This window comes from Sardina pilchardus, chromosome 3, assembly GCF_963854185.1.
Source record: "Sardina pilchardus chromosome 3, fSarPil1.1, whole genome shotgun sequence".
NCBI classification, from domain to species: Eukaryota; Metazoa; Chordata; class Actinopteri; order Clupeiformes; family Clupeidae; genus Sardina; species Sardina pilchardus.
In genome coordinates, this window is record NC_084996.1 from 10,601,821 (window position 1) to 10,623,732 (window position 21,912).

A 21,912-nucleotide genomic window follows, 5' to 3' on the forward strand; every position below is an offset into this window, starting at 1 on the left:
GAGAATCCTGTGTGTGTGTGTATGTGTGTGTGTGTGTGTGTGTGTGTGTGTGTGTGACTGGATGTGATAGAGACAGAGCAAACCCCCTAGACATTCCTTGTTTAAATGTTCTGGTTATTAATTAATACTGTTAATTTAAATGAGTCCATTGGTTAAATTCAACAAGGTGAAAAAGTTCCATGGCCAATTATGTCTGTGTGACAGTTACATGGTTGAAGTCATGACTACTGCTTACCTTTTCAGAGTGCAAGGGGAAGTTTTACTCATATAAATAAGAGGTTGGCTAGGTATGTGAGAATGACCGAGCTAGTGGGTGGAGACTACGCAAGGTATGAAAAATCATTAGAAGTCACGCATAGGCGAATCACTAAGCAAAAATATCAGTCAAGTAATTTAGAACAACTCCCGCGAGTCATGGGTTTCGAAAAGTCGCGTTTTGAATTATTTTTCTAAAGAGACATCGCAAATCTACGATATAGGCTACCTTTCTCAGGCAGATGTTACATGTCCCGTTTACCCCCTCCTATCCTCTTTCCCTGCCTTAAACCAAACCCTCCTCGTTTTTTTCTGCATACTGTCTTCAAAGGACACTTCTTGTCGTGCTACAGGCTCTGGATTGTCATCGCAAATTGACAGGATTTTGGACTTGGTTATTGGGATTAACGCTAATTGTTAAACGTGTAAGGCAACATTTTATTCAGTTTGTGTGAAATCAACGAGGAGAACAATCTGTTCCGCGTCGGCAGAACTTAAGCAGTTCTGAAACAGCAACTTTTGAGCAAAGTCGTAATTAGGCTACAGTGCGCCGCGGTGATTCCAGAATTTATTGAAAATGTTGTCATGCTACGCGTGTCCCTTGGTCTATTTATAAGTGATCCTGATACAACGAATTACATGCAGGCCTCCAGTGCGTAATTGTTTTTATTTAATCGATTTTGTCTTAATTTGGGAAGCGATAAACGGAGATAGGGCAGGGTGAAAAGGATGAATGCAGACACATTTTCGTGAGCACGTTTCTAAAACATTTATTTCGTAAAACTGTCACAGACCTTGGAATAAATGCAGTGTCACCCGAGAGGACGTGTGGTCCGAAACTCACCTAAACGGTAAGCATTCTGCACTTCCCTTTTACGATTACGACTATAGGCTACTGCACTTGAAGAAATACATTGTGACAAATGGGCTAATGTAAGTAAACATTGACAAGGACCAAGGGATTTTTTGTTGATTGAAAAAGAAAAAAACCCGTGTTATTGTTCACAACTTGTTGTCAGTCCGTCTCTTGATGTTTTAGGAGAAAGCATTGTCGAAATATTATATGTAACTTGAGGCATTCCACGTTGCACATAAACCCTGGTTTCTACGTCATATCGCCATTTAGGCTACAGTAAAAAAAAAAACTATTAGATTATGTTATTCAAGATTGCAACTAACTTAGCTTATTTTTTTTCTTATTTTTTTCCATGGATAGGTCTGTTATTACTCACGAAGCTCAGTGACCGTTCCTTCTCATTGCATTAACCAGTTTGCTTGTTTAACGACTAATTAACCTTTAAAGCAAAGGAACCTCCGGGGTTACCACCAGTTTGTCATGAACTAAAAGAGCCTACCACACTAATGTAATAGCATATTCAATGCATCATGTCGTTATTGGCTTTGGCGTTAACATCTTTGGAGTTGTGCCTGATTGATTGCACTGAAATGCCTTAAGACTTAAGCCACTCATTGGATGATCAATGAATATGATGAAAATTCCACATTTTTAGCCAGTGAGTCAATAGGTGTGTACTAGTTGTGGGAGTGACAGGGCTGATTTTATTGGCTATGTGATGATTCGTTTAACCACTCCTGACCTCACACATTGGGATAACATGCATGCTTCTGTGAAGTGCGGTCTGCAGAACTCTGTACCAAGTGATACTACTGTCAGGTGTGTGTGTGTGTGTGTGTGTGTGTGTTTTGGCAGGATGAGGTTACTAATGGGTTTGCACAGTGGAGAAAGCAGAACTCACAGATGTTTAATGTACTGTGAAATCTCTTAGTGGGCCTACAACCCAGCCGCCGCCGTCGAACCTTTGAACTCTCCAGCGAGAAAAACAGTGGTATTGCACTGCCGCTGTCCTGTAATGACCACTGCCTTGCACTGCGGAGCCTGGCACATCTGAACATTCTCCTGCCCCTCTCCATAGTAACAGGTGTGGAGCAAGCTCGGCAGCGAGGCATTTAGGGAGGCTTAGGCCGCGGCGAGATAATTGCGGCGCTGTCTCTGTGAGGTGTACGGCTCCTTCATCCCTAATCCATGTTGGGTTGAACGGAGAGGTCCATAAGTCCATAATGACCGTCTTCTCTCTTAACTCATAAAAAGTTACATTTCGTCTGTGAAGCACACCCTGCTGAAGAAGGCTGCCTATGCCGCTATACGCGTGGGTTGCTTCTCCCTGTTTTTTTTACTTTTCATAATGAAATAGCCAGCTAAAAATAAAGGCTTTTTTCAATTTTTGAGAGAAGAGTGCCTTGGATTTCCCTTTTTTTTTCTATCTCACAAAAAGTTAAGTTTATATGAGCTGCCGAACTTGGCCACACCGTCCCAGGGGTGTTTGAACATCCATTTTCCTTGGCTTGGTTTAAAAATGTTGTGCTTGATGGGGAATTAAAGCTGTTTTTGGGTGAGTTCCTCCCTTCCAGCAGTTGCTGTCAACCTTGAGAGTGGATATGGATCATCTTAGGGGCAAAGGAGAGGCCAGGACTTTTCCTGACGGACAGCTGAGTTTTCTGGACCCTTGAGGGGGAGCTCAGCCATTGAATGTATGGCGTGTCTGGGCACTTAGTGTTTTCTTCAGTTCATTCAAAGTCATTTGTCTTCATGTGTGTGCGGAAGTGAAAGATGGTATGTACAGCTGTGTGAGTGTGTGTGTGTGTGTCTGTCTGTCTGTCTGTCTGTATGTCTGTGTGTGTGTGTGTGTGTGTGCCTGCGTGCGTGCGTGTGTGCGTGTGTGTGCGTGAGTGCAAGTGTGCGTGTGAGCCTGTCTATAATTATGCGTCGGATTCCCATGGCTCGGCTTCTGTTCTGCCAATAGAGAAAGTTCCTCCTGGCCTTGCTGGTTTGGCTGTGGCACCATTTACAGAAGCCGCATACAGCATGATAAAAGCAGTCAGTGAAGCCGAGCTTGGATGAAAGAGCACCCGCCATCAGTTGCCGACACTGAACGCGTGTGTGTGCCTGTTTGACAGCCTACTCTTCCACCCTTCCTCTGTTTCACCTCCAACAAAAACACTGAGGGAAAGTCATACTCTGTATCCTATCATTAATGCCCTAAGTGCCTGTGGTCTCAGTGTCGGTGCCACACTAAATGTGTTGATAAGGGAAGGGAAACAAATTAATTTCACCCTCCAGGTTTTTGCAGTTCTTACCAGGCTGGTTGCTATGTTGAGGGCAAAGGATCTGAAATAATTTCAGATCGTTAACAGCTTAGGCCCTGTTGTTCTGTGTAAAAGAAGAATAACTAGCAGAAAGACTTCAGTTTCATTGACTGATGTTGGCTTAATGGATGTCTTAGCTTGTAGTGAGTGGTCTATCGCTTCCATTTCTGCTACATTTCTGATATTCTCCCAGTCTGTTTTGTCTCTTTCGCTTCTTGCTCTTTCCCTTCGCTTGTCTATTCAGTCGTTGTTGTGAGTGTATCAAATGTTTCCTTCAGAGGTACTGATATTTTCTGTGCAATCTCTACGTTTTGGACTTTCTGTTTCCACTACTCTCATCAGATCAGCTATCTTTTATGCCGTTTGATTTGTCATCCCTCCGTGACGTTACGCGCAAGTCCCTTTTGTCCTTTGCCTCTGTGCGGGAGAGAACCAGAGGGAAGCTACCCTGTGAGTCAACATCACTAGCATTCTGGGCATTCCTCCTGTGGAGAGAAAAAAAAGCTTAGTCTTACCTGTCACCTCCCACCCTCTTTTCTCAACACAACAACAAGTGATTGACACCTGGCTTTGATTTGAGGCCAAGGAACCCAGGAAAAGATGGGTGTGAGCTTACAATTAGATTTCTGATGTTCAAAGCTTAGATTACAATTGATGTTCCAAAAAGTCTACCGGTAATTGTCTTGTGAGTTCATTCATTGTCTCTTCCTTTGTTTGCTTGTTTGGTTGCTTGTTTTCATTTTTCCATCTGTCCGTCTTTCTTTGGTCTCCTTTGTGCACTTCAGTATTGTGCAGGGTTTTATTGGTGTGGACTGCAAGGGGAACTGTGTCAGTAATTCATTAAGGAAAGACAAGAATGTGTTTAATATTGACCAATATTGGCATACCAAATCATTCTATATCCCACTGGAAGTAATACAGCCCCTTTGACAGTGAAATTGAAAAATGTATTCACTTTGAAAACAATCTGATTTATATAGCATGGTGTCACTTGCCCTCTAGTGGTGGTAGTGGTAACTGCATGTATCGGTGGTATTGTAATAATGAGATGCACTTCTTGAATTAGCCACAGTGTGTATAACCCTCAGGACAGTGTTTTCAAAAATATATATGTATGAACTTCACCTGCGTGTTAACTGCAGTGCCCAACAACCCTGTAAATCAGAATGGTGCTTTAATCATAAAGAGGAAGGAAGAAAAGACATTTTCATGCATAGACTATCCTCTTGTGTTAACCTCGCAGCTGAAGAAATGTTGCAGAACCAGTGTATAAACTGCGGTTAATAGTCAGTAAATTATGGTACCGATGTTGACAGAGTCACTCCACCAATATCAGTTCATGCCAGTCAACATGAAAGAGAGCAGAGCACGCAAGACAAGTGAGACTGGAAGTGTTGACGTGGGTCTGGTTTCAGCACAGCTCTTTGTGCCCTGCTTGACTGTCCCATTTTTGTTCACAATCAAAGGAAAAAAGCAGCAACCCTGCATTGCATTAGAGGTCTATCGGTCTCCTATGGCCTGTGTGTGGTCGTCAAATGGAATGTTCTGGCCGGTTTTGTGTCCATGAGTAGTTCTCATCCATCTTCAGAGTAGAGGGGACATGCTTCATCTGCAACAATAATGAGGCTTACAAGCATAAAATTAAGTCACGTTTGAAGTCTTTAAGGGAATTTTCTCATGGATCTTTTTTATGTGGTACACACTTTTCCCACTCTACATTGCTCTGGTTGCATTTATTGAAAACATATATGGTTTTGCAATTGTCTGGCCTCTTCACTGATGCCACAGTCATGTTTGGTTTTTCGTTTAGTGGGCCTTTCCACACGTCTAGTGGTTTGTGCTTAGCATTTTGTTAGCTAGCCTGGTATTTATGTTATGTTCAGTGGAAATGCGCCATTGCCTCCAGATGTGTCTGTTGTATCAGGATGTTTGTACAGTATGATAAACCAGCGCTATTACAGTATACTATATACTTATCCTACAATTCTGTACCACATGCAACTGTATGTGATAACTTTTCTCTTTTCTCTCCCTCTCTTTTTCTTCCTACCCTGACTGTCCTCTCATTCAGTTGATACGTCCTGGGAGTGATGCACTGGCTTCCTCTGGTTGCCATGGTGATTGCCTCGGCCTTGCCTTTCCCTCCAAGCCCTCTGCCCAGGCTTGTTGCTGCTGCTGCCGCGACGACGGACTCTAGCCAAAGCTTTGACAACCACCTCCTCCCGGATAGCAGCAACAGCAGTTTCTTGGAGGCTGGGTCGAGCACTCCCGTACAGGTGCCTGTGGACAATAGTTTCCATAGTAATGTTTTGCAAAAGGACTACAATATGGCTGCCAGGAAGGAGGGAGAAGCCTCCCAGCACAGAGCAGTTGACCACGTTCAGAGCACCTTGGAGGACGTAAACTCACTGCCCTACAAGAAGCAGAGGGAGCAAACGGCCAAGAGGAGGCTCAATCAAAAACCTTTGAAAGCTAAAGTTCTGCTGAAGAGCAACGCAAACCTTGGCGAGTCGGAGCTGCAGGCCAGTAGTAATGACCAAAGCAGCAGGCAACGGGACACTAGGGACTATAAAACGCACGGTTTGAAAAGCCAAGGGGACCGCGGTGACCGCGAGGACCACACATCACTGGACTCCAGACCAACGCTCAGTCGGTTTGGCTCACAGGACCAGACGGACAGTTTGGACGCACAGCGCTCCGGCGAGACAGGACTACTAGAAGCGGAGACGGCTCGTCGCAGCACGCCACCGAGCACCGCTCGCACCCCCGAGTCCAGCACCGGTCGACCGCAGCCGACGCCGGACACGGGGAGGGCAGCGACGGAGAAGCGCCAAGCGCAGGAGGTGAGCAGCGCGAGCGACGCGGCGGCGCCGGCGGAGGAGACGCAGGGAGGAGGCGTGTTCACGGGGTCGGGTCCGAGCCTCGCCGACGGGGGCCTGCTGGACACGGACGACCTCCTGTTCCTGGACTCGCACCCGCGCGTGCTCTTCTCCTCGTCGCCGCTGCCGCCCAAGCACCCGCCGCTGCTGCTCATGCTGGAGAGAGACCTGCTGGCGGGGCACGAGGGCGCCGCCGCCGCGCCGAGAGCCGAGGACGCCGACTGGGCGTACGACGAGGAGGAGGAGGAGGAGGAGGAGGAGGGGGGCACGGCGGCGGGTTCGGCCCGGGACGGGAAGGACGTCTCGGGGAGCGCGTCCAAGCGGCGGAGGACGCGGCGCAGCGCCGCCGTGCAGCACCACAGCCACGAGCTGTCCATGTGCGCCGAGCGCAGCGACTGGGTGACGGACAAGAAGACGGCCATCGACCTCTCCTCCAACACGGTCAAGATCGTGCCCGAGATCCCCACGCTGAGCGGCTCCATCAAGCAGTACTTCTACGAGACCAGCTGCCGCAAGGACCACCCGGGGCACGGCGGGCACGGCGGCGCCGCCTCCTCGTCCAACGGCACGGGCGCGGGCGATCAGGCGGCGGGAGGCTGCGTGGGCGTGGACAAGCGCCAGTGGAACAGCAGCTGCCAGACCAAGCAGTCGTACGTGCGCGCGCTCACCGGCGACGAGAAGCGGCGCCGCTGGAGCTGGATCCGCATCAACTCGTCGTGCGTGTGCGTGCTGTCGCGGGCCACCAGGAGCCCGCCAGTGAGGGTGGCGGGGAAAGGATGAAGCGGGTGGGGTGGGGTGGGGTGGGGAGGGGTGGGATGGAGAGAAGTGGTGGAGGAAAAGAGATACCGGAGAGAGAGAGAGAGAGAAAGTGATGGAGGGGAGAAAGGAGGGAGGCAGGTGGGTTGAGACTGTGAAAGATGATGTGGGAATGATTGAAGGAAAGGAAAGATGCATTGAGAGAGAGAGAAAGAGAGATAGAGAAAGAGAGAAAGATAGAGTATTGTCCCCGGGGACAACTGGGTTCCCGCGTGTGAGGGCATCTCCACGTCTGTATGTCTGCACTTGCGTTCAGAGCAAAACTCATATCCAGATGCTATTCCTGTGTCAACTATCAGATTCCTCAGATCCTCCCGTCTCTCCTGCTCTCTCTCTATCTCTCCTCTCTCTCTCTCTCCCATCTCTCTCTCTCTCTCTCTCACTCACTAATGTGTCTAGCCTGCTCTTCTCATTTTCACCAACCCTTTCACAAGCTACATCTGTCATTCCATCAACCTAATGCTATCTCAGCACAACGACGAGAAAACAACATAACCTCATTACTGGGACTTTTAAGAGAAAATACTATCATTATATATTATATGTATTAGAGGCTCAAAATGTAAGACCTTTTGTATTTTTGTTTACTATTTGTACTCTTTAAGTTATTTGTGTTTGTTAGTATATCAGCATGAAAACTTTTTTATATTAATATATTGATTTATATATATATATATATATATATATATATATATATGTGTGTTTGTATATGTATCATATGTGAGATCTATTCCTTGAAATGTGTGATTATGTAACTACATATAGACTGTATGCAAGCTGAGTCTTGGAGACGCTGAATGCCTCCCCCATCCCACACTCTCAGACCAGGAGTCTGAAAATGAATTTGCCAGCAGTTGTCTTTTCCAGTGAATGGAAAATTCCATGCCAATAAACATCCCGATTGGTGACCCGTGGACGAAAGCACACTTTTGTCTCTCTTCAAAACCCGCTTGACTGCTCTTGGCGAGGTCCTCTTTCTCTCTCTCTCTCTCTCGTTTCACTGTTATGCTGGTAGCAATTACAACAAGCATGCTTGATTGACACATTGTTGAAAACTAATGGCTTACTTGGCACAGGGTCTCGGTGACATCACATGTATTTGTGAGCTCCCGAGCAGCCACAAACGAAGAGATGTCTGTCTGTCTGACTGTGTGACTTCAGAAAGCGAGATTTGGAATGACGACAGTGACAGAACACAGCTGCGTAGAGTCAAAATGACCTCAAAAAGCTGGTTGCCCCTCTGCTGACTCAAACACGGAACTCTGCAGAGATGGAGCAGTGTCCTAAATGGAAATGGTGGAATCCAAAAGTCTACGTGGCACTGCGACAACTAGTTTACTAGTTTACTTGTTTACCTGAATTTTTTTATACAGCATGTAGCTGTAAACAACTAGTACAAAATAGTATAAAGTAAATTATGAAGTGAAATAAAACAGTGTGCCGCAGTGTTATTGGAAATAGCGTGACATGCCACATTCTGTACATACTGTACTACGCACCACAAACTCTCACACGTGTACATATTAAAGGCTCACACCTGCAAAGGAGCTGCAGTAGAACTTGAAGCACTTTATTTTTTTAATCATCAACTCATCGTCATCATCAATGTTTATTTTGCAGACGTCATTTTTCGGTTTGAATCACTGTCATCCTGATCAGTATTAAGGTTTCCTTTAAATCATAACACAATTGGTTTCTTGAAATTTACACATACAAGTAGCATATTTTTAATGACCATGTTTTTTTTATATTTCATATTTACTTTTTAAACTAGATAAAATTAAATTACAGTCATAATTAAGTATTAAATGAACATGTACATACAGTTATTCAATACATACATAAAGAAAATAAATATAGTTATCATAAAAATTAAAAAATAAAAATGAAAATACACACATTTTACAAATTGTTCCCCAAGCTCATCCTTGTATCTTAATTTATACATATATGTTTTTTATTTTTTATTTTTTTTTAAATTCACATTGTCTTCTCCACCAAAATGTTATTTCCATTGTCATCTTGGTTGTTTGACATGCATCGCAACACAGAAGCTAAACATTTTCCGTCAGCCGAGTCTATTCTGTCCTTGTGTCTCTGCTCCCTGTTTACCACCTGTTTTCTGTTATGGCTTGCATGGGTAAAGTTACTCTGTGAATTAGGACATCTCTGCTCTCATTGTTATTATTATTTTTTCACCAGATCACGCAGTCTGTTTTATCTCTCTCTCCCTCGGTCCCTCCCTCTCTTCCTGTCCGCTCATCATTCCAATCTTTCATCATGCTGTAAACAAATGGATCTCCCTGCCCTGCCATGTGACCAAAGGCTAACACAGACCTTTCCAACATGGCCGCCAAGCTCGTTTGATGCCCCCCCCCCCCCCACCCTCCCTATTTTTTTTTTAAACATAAACCTCAGCTGCATCTAGCATTGTTTGTTATAGTTATCAACCAAAATCTCTAAAGATTTGACCGCGCTGTTTTTTTTCCTCTCCAGAATCTGAATCATTGGCCAGGCAACAGGACCGTACACATGAGAACCCTTACAATCCGAGCTGCAGGCCCCTGCTATGCATATTCAGTATGCCCATACTGTTAAATAGGTAGAGTTGGTCATTGAGGAGCTTCAAAAACATCAGAGACTAAGCACTCTGGCCCAACTGCCCCCCCTCCCCTCTCCTCCCCTCCCCTCTGCAACTGTGCAAACCAGGTTGCTGTTCTGTCTCAGTGGCTTCAGCCTATAACAAGAGTCCACACTCGACCCCCACGTAGGACTGCACCAGAGTGTCCACGAAGCACGTCCGCTCTCCCTCGCCACTTGCGGTTGGGGATGGAGCGAGGAGAGTAGCCTAACCGCTCTCCCAACGACCTGTGCTCTGCCATCTCCAGCTTGAGCCACAATGGCCGATAGCATAGGTGAGGTGGGGCCTGGGGGGGGGGGGGGCTAGGGGGGTGGAGTGGGGATGCACTCTTATTGCAGCACTCTGATGGAGCTTCAACGCAAGAATCATAAACAAACGAGAACTATGGCGGCACCATAGAAACGGGAAAAAAAAGAAAAGAGAGAAACAAGGTTGAGTCACAATGGACGCCACTCGAGGTCATCATCAGCACAAACACAGATTGTGACAAAAGAACAATAGAGAGAAAGATAAAACAGTCGTTTTTTTTTGTCTCCCTCCTACCATTCCAAGTTCAATCACACACTCTTCTCTTGTTCGCTCAATGTATATATATATTTATACATTCTTCACGTCTTCTGTATCCATCTGTATCCTTTTTTTCTCTGACGTTATTTTTTTTCATATCTTCCCCATTGCTCCATCTCTTTCTCCCTCTTCATTCTCTTGTCCTGTTATTGCAGAATGGTCAGACCGATAGATTTGATATTTATAAATAGACTCATTGCTTCTCTGCTTTTTGTTGTAATTTTTTTGTGAATTCCATGAATGAATGTAAGCAGACTCCTGTGGGGGTCCGTGGCAACAGCGACACCTGTGGACAAACACAGAAATGGTTTTATGAATGCTCAGCTCAACTGGATGTTGACCCGACTTCAACTCACACTGGGATCCGCAACTATATATTGCACCCCAACACGCATGGAATCTCTGTCTCTGTCTCTCTCTCTGTCTCTGTCTTTCTCTTTCTCTGTCTCTCTTTAACACACACATAAACAGACATACTCAGTAAACCGTAAGCAATAACCTCGGGCTCAGCAACATTAAAGGGGATGAAACCCCAACAACCCCAACAACAATGTCCAACACATGACATTCCTTCCATAGTTCCACTAGAAACAACAAAAACAACAACATAAACATAACAGTCCTGTCTCCTTGACAGCATGAGCTCAGTTGTGTGTGTGTGTGTGTGTGTGTGTGAAAGTTTGGGAATGCGGTAGCCATGCTGAGGTGTGTGTGTGTCTGTGTATGTGTGTGTGTGAGTATGTGTGAATGTGAGTGTGTGTGTGTGTGTGTGTGTGTGTGTGTGTGTGTGTGTGTGCGTGCGTGCGTGCGTGAATGTGGTGTGTGTGCAGTAATGGAGGAGAAAGCAAGAGTCAGAAAGGGCAGCTCACCTTCCTGCCTCTCAGCAAGAGTATGTCCTCACGGAGCCAGACTCGCCCCTGGGGCCAGAGTTGACTAGCGGAGAGGAAGAGAGGGTTAGCGGTCAGTAATGTCTGTAATTATACATTGGCAATAGTCTTATGCATTATACAGTGATGGCTAAAATGAATTGCACTTAATTGACAAAACAGAGAAGTAGCAACATTTGGCAGTGCTACGATATGACTGTAAACACATATTACTGAATTAGATGAAATTGAGAGGGAGGTACATAAAAAAGGGCATGTGCGTGAGAGAGCACAATTATTACAATGATCCATATGCTACCACACAGATTTTCTGATGGGTTAAAGCTGTTCTCTGAAGCCAGGGAACATTTAAACAAAACCCACAAACCACAAAGTGCCCCAAATGCCAAATGTCTCTTGTAAAGTGAGAAAAGGCATTTAGAAGGATTGTCACTTTTGCAAATGGATTTTTTTTTTTTTAAGGAGCCCTCAAGTTTATCATATGCTATCCTCAACCAAACCCACTGTCGCCTCCAGTAGGATGATTTTAACATACAGTACTATTGCTTTTTGTTCCAAGATATTTCAAACATTATTTCTCAAAACACTGCATTTCAGTATACTGTACTACGGACAGGACTGCATACTGCAAACACAACACACAATATCTCAGACATATGAAAACAGCTATTAGCTACTGCAAATAAAAAGGCCACAATAACAAAATACTGATTACTGAAAATTCTGTGTACTATAAGGAACAGAAAAATGAGAGCACAAAAAAAAACTGTTTACAGCTTTGTTTGAGGAACTATCCGTTTCTAGTTGGTGGCAAAGTTTCATTTTATTAATTTAACAATGTCAAAAAATAGACATACACAGGCATTCGCCTTTCCTCAGTTGAACACCCATAATCTGGGGTGGGGATCACTAAACATGTGCTGTGCATGGTGTCAGATCACCTCAGCTCTGTCATGAAGGCTCTGTTTAACAACCATTATTTTAACAAGCCCTTGTCATACTGCGGTATGTGTTGCTGATAGTCATGCTTTAGACCCCAAAATGTAGAGTTGTTATTAGTTACTTAAAAAATAAACTCACTGAGTCTCTCTCACCATTTATGAAAGAACTTAATTCTGGTTGTTAATTCATGATACAATAATGTGCGGATGATGCTTTTTCCGGGTCCAACTGCTCCCAGAGCCGCTTGGTTTTTTCCCCCCATAGACAGTAAAATAAACAATATTACTGACTACAATTCTAAAATGTTTCCGCTATTCAGAATAGCTAATATGAAATTTAGCCAGGCAAGCCAAACTATACAGAAATGTATAGTCTAGGTCAGACCATTCACAGAGCTGAAGCCTGTGGATGGGATGAACCGGTGTCTTTCAAACTACTCTGCATGTAATAGGCCAGCACTTGTGACCAATCGTAGCCGGTCGGCAAAACGGCAAATACATCCTTTTTTAAAATGAATGACTTGAGTGCTTCTTTCTGCTCAACCTTCAAATAAAAAAGCCCAAGTCTAATTCTTCCAAAGCCGATTCAAACGAGCGCGTTTCGTTAGCCTCATCCATCTTTCGTTGTTCTCTATGGTTGTTGCAACACGGTCTCACACCCAACTCGTCGAACGAGGACGCATGGTCAAGCCCCCTGGCGTCAATATCGGAAGCCGAAGGTGAGCTAAGGCGGGCTCAAGGACTCCGTACACAGATAGAGCATTCTGATTGGACAGGCTGACTTGGTGCCGAACGCTGGCTTGGCCTTAACGGTGCGACCCTAGACCATCCCGCTAGGCAAAAAATGTTTGTTGCCGCTAAGGTGCGTCTAGATGTCTAGGCTAATGAAAATTGTCATTCAACTACTCACTTGCTCCCACAACTTTTCCCTTTTTTTTGTAGAGGCCTGGATTATATCATCTCTAGTCCTTGATTATATCATCTCTTGTTTAAAGAATGAATGGGAATGGGAATGTGATTCGGAGCCAAAGGCTAAAATTTAACCTAGCTATAATTTTTAAGTATCTACAGTATTAAAAACTTCACAACGGAAATAGTTTTTAGAGTGTGATCTGCAGACGACTTGTTTCCAACACACAAGTTGTTGGCTATTTTTAGAAAGTGCACTGCGGGCGCCACATAGGCATCCCGGGGAGACCCCTGGTTTACCAGAAAAACGTCTGGCTGCGTAAGAAAACGTTTCTGGCTGTTGGGCTTTTATATAGAAAGGATGCCTTATGTTTTATGTTCACTGAGACCGATCAGAAGTGTGTGTGAGCGCTTGTGCGTCGTCTGAGCGGGACTAGAGCTCGTCTGTCCATCCTCACCCTCGCTCTGGACCTTCCGCAGGGTCACCGAGGGCGTGGAGATGGCCGAGGCACGGAAGTTGGCGGGCAGCGTCTCCGAGGAGTCCGAGGTCACGCCGCGCAGGTCCTTCTCCCGGAACATCTTCCTCCACGACGGCGAGCGTGTGAATGTCTTTGTGCCATCCTGGGCCGAGGGGAACGAGAGTGAGAGAGAGAGAGAGAATGGGAGAGAAAGAGATAGAGAGAGAGAGGCAGCAGGTAGAGAAAGGGAAATTGATAGAGTTATACAGAGAGGAACGAGTGAGTAACGAGTGAGATTGAAAGAGTTAAAAAAAGGAGTGTTGACAGAGCCCGGCACACCCCAGTCATTCACGACATTTCCCATAACTATAGTGCCTTACTCCCCTCCGAGCCATGCTCTCGTCTGAACTTGCTTAAGAGCCTACATCATCTGCATAGTAAACAACTCACTTGGCAAGTGGCATGAAAACACTCCAACCGCTGAATTTGCATGAACATGAATCAGTGGTGCGGTGCTAAACCACTATGGCATGATTTGGCCTGTCACTGGTCATCCCCATCTAGAGCATCTTACCTCATCTGGTCTCCTCTCCGTTCCCATGGTGATGAGTGAGTTATACTCCTTCTCCAGAAGTTGTCGTGCCTGTAAGAGGTAGGTCCCCAAGGGAGTAGTGAGGATAAGGTCAAAAACTACAATATTCATAATCAATGGTGTCTACAGTCAAAACTGGCCCATTTATCATTGTTTATTTACTATCATTGTTTATTTTCTATCTCAAATCAGCCGTGCACACATTACATACATTTTAACCATGTAATGATTGCACTAGTAGTGACTTACATCACATACAGATGTATTGAAACATCCTGGCACAAACCCAGTCGAAATCATACAGTACATCCAGATTGTAAACACACAAAAATTGTAAAAATACATGGACCATGGATCTTTATAAATAGTTTGCGATCCCTCAGGACACAACTGCATAGGAAGAAGTTGAGCAACTCATTTCAAATATAGATATTTTATAATGTTATCTGCTCTAGGTGACCAGTGTGACAAATAACAATCTTTGAATCCTTGAATAGATCAGTTGAGCAGTGTGTCTGCTCCTAGGCTGTATACTCAAGACCTTGGTGCCACTGGGTCTACTTGAGCTACAGACACATGTGTTTTGCATCTGTGAGTTCCCCGATTGGCTGATGACTGGATGCTGGCGCTACCTGGGTGTTCTGATTGGGTATCTGGAGCAGCAGGGCCAGGTCGGTGTAGTCGAAAGTGTCGTCCAGGGCCAGCAGGGCTCCGTGCACGCCGCTCTCCGTCAGGTTGTCGGCGTACTCCTTCAGCCCGATGCTCTGGACCCAGCACATCACGCGCTCGTTGGACCACACCATCACATCTGTGTTGTGGAAAACAATCCAAAGCACGCACGCACGCACGCACGCACACACACACACAGACAGACAGACAGACAGACACACACACACCCACACACACACACACGCAGATAAACACACAATTATACACAAACACAAGCAAATGCAAATACATACATGCATACACCCACGCACACACACGCATGAGTGCACACTCAAACAAATTCACACACACAAAAAATGACAAATGCGCAAAATGGGTTACTTTTTCCTGGAAATGCCGCACTTCCAAAACTCCTTTGTAACCATCGCTAACTTCAACATATTATCTAGGGCGTATTCACACCAGGAAGGTCCGTTAGTTCACTTATTTGGTCCGGACCATTTTTTTTTCCTTTTTTTCTTTTTTAGTGCGGTTCGCTTTCACACCGTGATTAATTGCAACCGGACCAGAATTTATAAACAAAAGCACATGTGCTAAGGTCGTTCAACCATTGGCTGGTAAACGTGTAGGTGGGGTGAAGAATAGGAAGCCAAAGTCAAAGTTGGCCCACGTAAATACTATGTTTGCGTACTGTACTCGTTATTATCCTAGCAATATAGTTTATACAGTTACAGCTTTGCAGAAGTGCTTGAGCGTCAAGACCGTTTGATGCAAGTTTAACAATATGATGCTCGTAATTTGGCAACGACGAAGACGTGCAACAAAACAGCTGAGAAGAGCTCTCATGTGTGTCCAACATGCTAACAGCAGGCCTACGGAAGACGGAACGGGTAGGAGATGCAAAATCAAATTATTGTTGCCAAAAAAGCGTTAGCCCACTGCTGCTTACAGCTGTTGTGCGTCACGGAGCTATCCTACATTTCCCATAATGCGCAAAAACTACGGGAGCTTGTCAAATCCAAAAAAGGTAGATTTCTGTAACTGGGTCGGATCGAGGTCGGTCTGCTTTCACACCATAAACGAACCGCCCCAGGGTTCGATAGGAACCACTCCGAGACCACCTCCTCAGCTGGGTCTCGGTCCGCTTGTTTGGTCCGCACTAGAGTTCGAGTGATTGTATTCACACCAGTCAAAAAGGTCCGAACCAAGCAAGAAACGAACTTGAGTTCGTTTTCATCGAACTAAACAAGGCAGATGTGAATACCCCCTAAATGTCATTACCTGCAGGTCATATGAAAGGTTTATGAAATGCTTGCCAAAGCTTGTAATGTTGGTGCTGAGAGGTTATTATTCCCCCCCTTTACTCTCTTTCCAGCCCAATCATCCGAGTTGCGTGCCAGCCATAGAGTGTAATTTGTCTCCACACATGGCCGAGCTTTACACCATCGTTAACAAATGTTTTACAGATACAGCCATTACCACAAAGCCAGACCAGCAAACAGTGATTTTAGCAACCAAACTCTAAATCAAACTCAGAGCTTTTGTCCAAAAGAAGATGAACGTGGCGTTTTAGACAGTTGGCCGGAGGTGCTGGTAAAACCTAGACATTAAAGCAGTTTCAACATAATCTCTACTTTTAAAGTTCACTAACTGCGCTAGTTCATCCCATTAACGATTGCCCAAGCCTGCAGAGGACCCAGCGGCAAGGATTACATGTTTGTACCTGGAGCCCGCCCCCCACCCCCCACCACCCCCGGCCCCTCCAGGGCCCCGAATCTCATGAGAACGAGAGAGCAATTAGAGAGAAATGACAGGGAAAGACAAGAAGAGGAAAAGGGATGGATGGATGGATGGATGGGTGGGTGGGTGTGTAGATGGCTAGAAGCTAGGGATGGGCACTGAGGTGGGACGAGACCTTTGTTCTGGTGCTGACTCTCATCTCTCCTCCTCTCCAGCTCTTTGCGGTCGTAGTTCAAGCGCTTCAGGCACATGATGCCGTAGTGCAGGCTGACCCTGGAGAGAGAGAGAGAGAGAGAGTGTTAGTCAGGGTCAAGGGGTCAAGAGGTCAGAGGAGGTCACAGAGTCAAGCAAACTCATTACAGCAGGCCACGCCTATACAAAGTGGAGCTGACTTGGTGACCCTAGGTGCTCAGTGGGAGTGAGGGGGTGAAGACGATCCTTGGGGCACCCACCTGAGAGAACATGACACTAGGATCACACACACACTCACACTCACACTGAAACACACACACACACACACACATACACACACACACACACACACACACACACAGGCACACATACACCCCCCCCCCCCCCCACACACACACACACACACTCACATTCACACATACACACACTCTCACACACACCTCAGCATGGCTACCGCAGTCCCAAACTTTCACCAACCTCTCCCCCTCCTCCACACCCATGCATATTCACACAGTCTGCCAAGTGAGAACCAGTGAGAAGGTGCTAAAAGTGAGGGTGAGAGAGGCAGGAAGGTAACCCAGCCAAGAGAGTGTGGGAAACAGCAACCCATGTGTCAGGAGAAGGAGCACAGGAGAGAGAGAGAGGAGAGAGATACTGATCAGACAGAGAGACAGAGAAAGACAGATAGTGTGCGAGAAAATAACTGACAGGAAGAAATATGTTGAAAGGGAATGGTGTGTGTGTGTGTGTGTGTGTGTGTATGTATGAGAGAGAGAGAATCAGAGAGAAATCATGCATGAAGAGTAAAAAAAAAGTTACACTAGAAAATGAGAACGCGCCCGTGTGTGCGTGTGTGTGTGTGTGTGAGAGAGACAGAGAGAAAGAGAAGCACAGACAGAACGAATCTAAAGCAGACCGCGCGCACCTATGAAAGCTGTCCACCATCTTGAGCTGGCCCCTCAGCTCCTTCTTGGTGAGGTGGTCGAGCATGCGGGCGTCCACCAGAGACTCCATGAAGTAGCTGCGGTACTGGGGCAGGCCCAGGCTGGGCAGCCAGTCGTTGCCCACCCACTCGTGGTTCATGTCGCCATAGGCCAAGATCTGGCACCGAGGGAGGGGGGGGGGGAGAGGGAAAGAAATTCAAAACAATGTAAAACAATGCATTTTCAAAACATAATAGACAATAGGCATCTTCCATCACATGTTTCTCATTTCAAGCAGAACAAAAACTGAAGAGAGAGTGAGGATGTTTCGTAAGACTCGAAATAGTTACGTGAGCCATAAACAGCGAACGCTGAATGAATGAATGCGAAGTGAGATGCTGTAACATGCCTCACAGGCTCTGCTTTTTAAAAAACAGTTGGACTTGTTACTGATTTAATTAAAAGATAATCGTCCTTGACATACCTGATCCCAGCTGATCTCTTTCAGCTCCTGGGGAGGGGCACGGCGATATGAAGAAGAGATAGAGAGAAGGAGATGGAGAGATAGAAAGAGAGAGAGATAGCGAGAGCGAGAGAGAGAGAGAGAGAGACAGAGAGCGAGAGAGCGGAGGAAAGCGAGGGGGGAAGAGCGGGAGCAGGAAAGACACACGGAGCGCAGGAGCGAGGTCGGAGCAGCGACGAGGAGAGAGAGGGAGGAAGAGTTTGTTAGTGAACGGGTCATTAGTCGGAAGCAGTGTACAACGAAACAGAAACTCGAGGGGGCAGAAGAAGATGCTCAACAAGGCCTAGTCGGACACACACACACACACACACACACAGAACATGGGAGAAAGAGAGAGAGAGAAAGAGAGAGAGAAATAAAAAAAGAGAGTAGAAGAAGACATCAGAGAGAGCAGAAAACAAAGCAGAGAGAGAAGAAAAAACAGAGAGACAAAGAGAGAGAACGAGAGAGAGAGAGAGAGAGAGAGAGAGAGAGAGAGAGAGAGAGAGAGAGAATATTGTCAACAGTCATTTCCAACTCTGCCTTTGCTTTGAATCACTTAGTGTGGCTAAACTGGTTCCATCCCCATCCCATGTGCTATCTGTTTGAACCCTGTGGAAGAGCTCTGATGCTGCAGTTTCAGTGGCATGGCTTTCATCTCCTCCAGTTCAAACTGACGTGCGTACGCGCTCACAATCCATCTGTTCGGTGCAACGCGAGACACGCTCCATGGAAAAACACAGGGGCATAGACGTCGCAATCTGGACTCCATTTTGTCTTGGCCTATGTAAGTGAGCTCACTCGGGGCTAAATTCCCTCGCAGCAGTAGCTGGCGGTAATGGTACGGACTGGAGTATACACACAATCCATGAAAAAGCAGTTTTGCAATCAAGAACGTTTTAATGGAAACCTTCTACGGAAACCTGAGAAGATAATGGGACAGTTCTTCTGGGAACACCCGCGGTTCTACGTAGATCAAAAAAACGAGACTCTCAACACTCAACAGCGAAGAACCTTTTTTCATATAGGCATTTAAAGAACCTTTATTCCAGCCTCTCACGAAGCCATGAAACCCCCACACTAGGCCCACTTCCTAAGACTGTCACCCTTGACCTTCAGGTCCACCCCAGAAGGACCAGAGAGGTCAAGAGGTCACATTCCCTGGTTAGCACACTCACTGGTTTGGTGGCGGCAGTCAGAGACTCCATCTCGGCGTGAGTCATCCACACGTTACTGGTTGACTGGTGAGTTGGCAGGACAGGTGGTGGAGGCAGGCCAGGCCATCAATCAAGACAAAAGGGGGGAGAAAAAAAGACAACATGAAACAAGCTAGACAGGAACAGTTTTCAAGGTGTCACCTAGAAGGGAATCATGGCTCTGAATTGCAGCTTGAGGTGTTTTGTAAAGGAGATCTGACCAAGTAAAAGCAAATGTAAAAAGACTGCTCGTGCTAAAGTGAGAGCATCTGGATGTCTGGGTGTGTGAGCTCTCCAGATGTGCCTTCGCCCTCTAGCCTGCCATGCGCATCACTATTTTGTGATTGTTCCATCTGCCCTGGCCTGTGTGTATGCATATGTGTCTGTCAGTGGATTTGTACATGTGGTCATGCCCCACTCTACCCTATGTGCTTGGGTACATGTGTCTTTGCATGTGTATGTGTGTGTGTGTGTGTGCACGCGCATGTATGTGTGTGTGTGTGTGTGTGTGTGTGTGTGTGTGTGCGTGCGCGTGTGCATGTGCATGTGCGTGTGTGTGTGTGTGTGTGCAGGTGCATGTGTTTGTATGTGTGTGTGTGTGTGTGTGTGTGTGTGTGTGTGTGTGCGCATATGCATGCATGTGTGTGTGTGTGTGTGTGTGTGTGTGTGTGTGTGTGTGTGTGTATGTGCTTGTGTGTGTGTGTGTGTGTGTGTGCTAGCGGGGCTTACGGAGCGTGTGCTGGCGGGGGCTGAGGGGCTGGTGAGGGACACCATCTCCTGGATGGCCAGCCGCAGCTTGAGGCGGTGCAGCGGGTTGCTGATGCCAATCTCCCGCTGGATCTCCGTGTCCGACAGGTTGGCCATGATGGCCCCGCTCTTCACGTTGGCACGGCATGCCGCCACGTACCACGCCGGCATGCCCACCCACAACTGGAGGAGGGAGATGGAAAGAGAGAGAGAGAGAGAAAAAGAGAGACACAGAGAGAGGGAGATGGAGAGAGAGGCAAAGAGAGAGAGAGAGGGAGATGAGAAGTGTATAAACATATTGTATATAAGACAGAAGTCCAGACCAATACAGAGACAAATACAGTGTGATAGATAGATAAATAAATAGATAGATAGACAGATAGACAGATAGACAGTTAGACAGATAGATAGATAGATAGATAGATAAATACATAGATAGATAGTAGAGTAAAAAAAGAGAGTTGAAAAGAAAGAGCAGCAGAGCTAAACATATCTCCTTCAGCTGTGGAGGTAGAGCTGGGTCACAGCAGGCCTTACCTCCAGCCAGGAGACCACAGTGGGGCCATCCCAGGACGCAAAGGGCAGGCCCTGACGACAAGCCTCCTCCAGCAGCTCATGCCTGGGAGGGTCACACAGGGAGAGAGAGAGAGCAAGAGAGACAAAGAGGCAGAGAGAGAGAGAGAGCAAGAGGGAGAAAAGAAGCAAATCTGTGAGCAAATAGGCCCAGACCCACCCGACTGTGACCTGCTGTTGAGAGACTAGTTTGCCATCCACTCTCTCCCTTATCCGCGCATTCCATCTCGGATCATTCATCTTTCGCTGCTCTTTCACTCGCACCAGCCGTACACCCACTCCACTCCACCCACCCCCACCTCCACCAACCCCACCTCCACCCACCCCCACCCCTACTGCCCCCGGGCCGAGTGTACATGCTTCACAGTTTGCTTGTTCAGACACTTGACTATTTTGACAGTGTGCGTGGCGCACGCACTCACATACATAGCTGGTGTGCAGAGAGAGAGAGAGAGTGGTGACAGGAGGAGAAGAGGGGGAGAACACGAGTGGAAGAAATGAAGAGAGAGAGAGAGAGAGAGGGAGAGGGAGAACACGAGTGAGTGGAAGAAATGAAGAGAGAGAGAGAAAGAGAGAGAGAAAGAGAGAGAGGGAGAGGGGGAGAACACGAGTGGAAGAAATGAAGAGAGAGAGGGGGAGAGAACACAAGTGAGTGGAAGAAATGAAGAGAGAGAGAGAGAGAGAGAGAGAGGAGGGGGGGTTGAGATATACAGCTGTAAGAGAGATGGATGTGTGGTCAGTAACCCACTTCTTCTTGCTGCGCCGGCCTTTCTCCACGGTCCCTGTCATCTTGGCCAGCCCCAGAGGGTCCACTGTGCCAAGGTCATCTGAGGGTGTGGATGCTGTCAAGAGAAGGCCAGAGGTTACTCACATGCACTCACACATGGAATCACACACACACACACACACACACACACACACACACACACACACACAGGGCCTCACACACACACACACACACACACACACACACACACACATATATACACAGGGCCTCACACACACACACACACACACACACAAAATACTACACAAACTCAAACAAAAACACAAACAAAATGTACTCAACAGTCAACACACTCGACAAACTAGCAAATGATTAATATTACAAACATGCCAGCCTTGGCTGATGATGGGCACATCCACACAATGATTATATTAAAACTCTGACAACAATACTACGGCCTGTCAGGACAAATATAATCAGTGCCGGGTGATGTATTATTGAAATACTGTAGAATGCTTGTCATTTCTCAGCAA

General features: G+C 46.3%; 2 protein-coding genes across 7 annotated transcripts in view; one reads left to right on the forward strand and one right to left on the reverse strand.

Moving 5' to 3' along the window:
- Positions 1–401: 401 nt before the first annotated feature.
- LOC134075873 (uncharacterized) lies at positions 402–7,079 on the forward strand. The gene is made up of 2 exons (XM_062530905.1): positions 402–1,106; positions 5,492–7,079. Exon 2 carries the CDS (start codon positions 5,511–5,513, stop codon positions 7,077–7,079), a length of 1,569 nt encoding a protein of 522 aa, XP_062386889.1. The 5' UTR covers positions 402–1,106; positions 5,492–5,510.
- Positions 7,080–10,059: 2,980 nt separating this feature from the next.
- Positions 10,060–21,912, reverse strand: part of ppfia3 (PTPRF interacting protein alpha 3) — a 32,363-nt gene continuing 20,510 nt past the window's right edge. For 5 of the 6 annotated variants that reach the window (XM_062531738.1, XM_062531742.1, XM_062531741.1 and 2 more), the window contains exons 20-31: positions 21,401–21,494; positions 20,617–20,698; positions 20,062–20,262; positions 19,315–19,377; positions 18,119–18,145; positions 17,637–17,812; positions 16,695–16,792; positions 14,743–14,918; positions 14,093–14,161; positions 13,519–13,681; positions 11,193–11,256; positions 10,060–10,609 (exon numbers count right to left, since the gene is read on the reverse strand). In XM_062531738.1, coding sequence (XP_062387722.1) covers positions 11,204–11,256; positions 13,519–13,681; positions 14,093–14,161; positions 14,743–14,918; positions 16,695–16,792; positions 17,637–17,812; positions 18,119–18,145; positions 19,315–19,377; positions 20,062–20,262; positions 20,617–20,698; positions 21,401–21,494 — 1,202 coding nt within the window. In that variant the 3' untranslated portion in view covers positions 10,060–10,609; positions 11,193–11,203. Of the gene's footprint in view, positions 10,610–11,192; positions 11,257–13,518; positions 13,682–14,092; positions 14,162–14,742; positions 14,919–16,694; positions 16,793–17,636; positions 17,813–18,118; positions 18,441–19,314; positions 19,378–20,061; positions 20,263–20,616; positions 20,699–21,400; positions 21,495–21,912 lie in introns of those variants that run through there. The other variant, XR_009938620.1, reaches the window with a different exon arrangement.

What these genes read in the sequence shown, in the direction of transcription:
- LOC134075873 (XM_062530905.1), top strand. Translation starts at nt 5,511, where the DNA reads ATGCACTGGCTTCCTCTGGTTGCCATGGTGATTGCCTCGGCCTTGCCT.